This window comes from Malurus melanocephalus, unplaced genomic scaffold (assembly GCF_030028575.1).
Source record: "Malurus melanocephalus ecotype Western Australia unplaced genomic scaffold, MMel_1.1 scaffold_204, whole genome shotgun sequence".
Taxonomy (NCBI): domain Eukaryota; kingdom Metazoa; phylum Chordata; class Aves; order Passeriformes; family Maluridae; genus Malurus; species Malurus melanocephalus.
Window position 1 is genome coordinate 10060 of NW_026623436.1, and position 2120 is coordinate 12179.

The 2120-nt window shown below is 40.8% G+C and overlaps 1 protein-coding gene across 2 annotated transcripts in view; it reads right to left on the reverse strand.

The window, feature by feature from the left end:
- LOC130577948 (putative N-acetylated-alpha-linked acidic dipeptidase) overlaps positions 1 to 2120 on the reverse strand; it is a 62796-nt gene that overhangs the window by 1796 nt on the left and 58880 nt on the right. Inside the window, exons 17-18 of one of the 2 annotated variants that reach the window (XM_057373655.1) lie at positions 1566 to 1647; positions 530 to 622 (exon numbers count right to left, since the gene is read on the reverse strand). The exons of the other annotated variant lie outside the window; for it this stretch is intronic. Coding sequence (XP_057229638.1) covers positions 530 to 622; positions 1566 to 1647 — 175 coding nt within the window. The remainder of the gene's footprint in view (positions 1 to 529; positions 623 to 1565; positions 1648 to 2120) is intronic. 2 annotated transcript variants of the gene reach the window in all.

Sequence of the window (2120 nt, forward strand, 5' to 3'; positions counted from 1 at the left end):
CACTGGGTTTCTAGAAGGGATATAGTCTTTAATGATTTAAACTTTTTGGAGCACCTATAGAAGCAGCCAAAGCAGGGACAGATGGGACCCAGCAGCATGGGCCTTTATCCTGTGCAGTCTCTCCCTCTCAAAGCTCTTCCTTCTCTGCTTCTCTCTTCAACTGACCCTCGCCTCACTACACATCTGTTCTCAGCATTGTCTCCCTTCTGCTCCAGCCTCTTTTCACCTTTCTTTTYAATACAGTTCCTTCTCCCCTCAATCCTCACTTTGCACAGGTTCACAGAGCAAGTGCTAGCAGCAGTAGTACAGCACACCTACAAGTAAAAGACAGAGTATGRTGGTGCTGTGGTTTAACCACTGCTAATAAAAAGAGCCAAAAGAGAGCAATTTGGCTMCACAAGACTGATGTAGCCAAGGAATTCTCCTCAAGGTTTATGAACAAAGTCCACTACTCATTGGATTGTTCTTAAAGCAATCTGTTGAACTGTAATTCCTGAGAGACAGCAAGTCAAGAAACTTCCAGCCTCACCTGTAAAACTTCCTCCCTGGCAAGCCCAGAGGATCAGTGAAAGCTCTTTCTATCAACATCAGCTGATCGTTCATGATGCGCACTGCAACTAAACTGCAGGAGAGGGAGACATAGAAATGTCACAAAGGGAGGAAACATGACTTCCAATTTCACTTAAAACACTTTTCTTTGCTTTTTTTGAGAGAAAAAAAAAAAAAGACAAGAGTGAAAAAAAAATAAAAAATAAAAAAAAAAGAAAAAGAAAAGGTTTTGCAAATGGAGTAACTGAACCCATGTTATATTAATGCCCTGGTATTTCTGTGTTAGAAAACAATAAGATTTGACACTATGCAAAATAAAATGGGAAACATGMKAATGTCAGATACTTGSTTAGTATTAAATGGCACTGGAAAGATGCCACATAACAGAGGGGAGAGGAAGACTGAGATTTACATCAAGGTGAAGATAGCTACCTTTTGGTGTCCACCCATAAGCCAAGTGTCCATAGTCTGTTCTAATCTGTACAGTAACRGAGTGAGGATGGGATTCAGCTGCCTAAACACAACTAACGGGTACCATATGTGGTCTCCAATCACTCATAGGGCACCGGAGTCCTGCAGGGCCCTTAGGCTTCCAAGCATCATGTGGATATCTCAGATATGCTGAACCATCATCCTCTCTCCTTGAAGTGTGCTGAGAGTACAAATTCTAGCATCATCTACAACACTCAGGTGTAGGTGTCTAAACAGAGATCTCAGTCCAGATTTAACTTTCATTGCTATCTGCCTTTGAAAGTATTWCAGTAATTTTAATGACAACCTGATACTTGAAATAAGCTCTACAACTCCTACTGTTAATCACAGGAATCATTCCTATATCTGCTAATTCATCTTAGCAAATATTTCCTGACTCGGAGTTCAAGGGTTCTGTTCCAAACTAATCAGAGAGACTCCTTGTGTAGTAGAAGAAGTAAAGAACTGCCACTCTGGGTACCCAAGGCAGATGTAAATATATACACATACATATATATACCTTTTTTTTTTTTTTTCAAACTTACTCTTTCTTGTCAACTTTTTCAAGTCTCCTGTGAAATTCAGCAGCAGCCTTTGAGAAGTTCACCACAGCAGAAAAAAGAGGATCTAGGAATGGAGGGACTACRTGAACAACTTCATAGTATTTACTAAGCCAAATAACCTTTCACTTGCCCAGTGTGAGAAAAACTACATTTGTGCTCTGATATAATAGCATTAATTTTGTTGTCTTTACATAATTAATTAGTTTCCCTAGTGCTGACTTTAAAGACCTGCACTGCTAGCAAATACCTTTTGCAATGAGACCAATATTAAAGGAGAGTTTGTGGTAAAGATTTCACAACTATGCATCTTCCCTCTGCCTTGCAAGGAATAAATTGCAAACTGAGAGCTCTGCAGTTTCCTGTTTAACAAATGCACTGCAGTGTTCAGGTGTAGAAAGCCTGACTTCCATCCAAACTACCAGCTGTYCCAGGAGGCTGTGGAAGAGCAGCAGGATTTCGCTCCAGGAGAAAGACGTCCTATTCAGAGAGCAGCAGGAGAGTGTGCTAGGAGGGTTCAGCAGTGTTAGGTGAGGCACA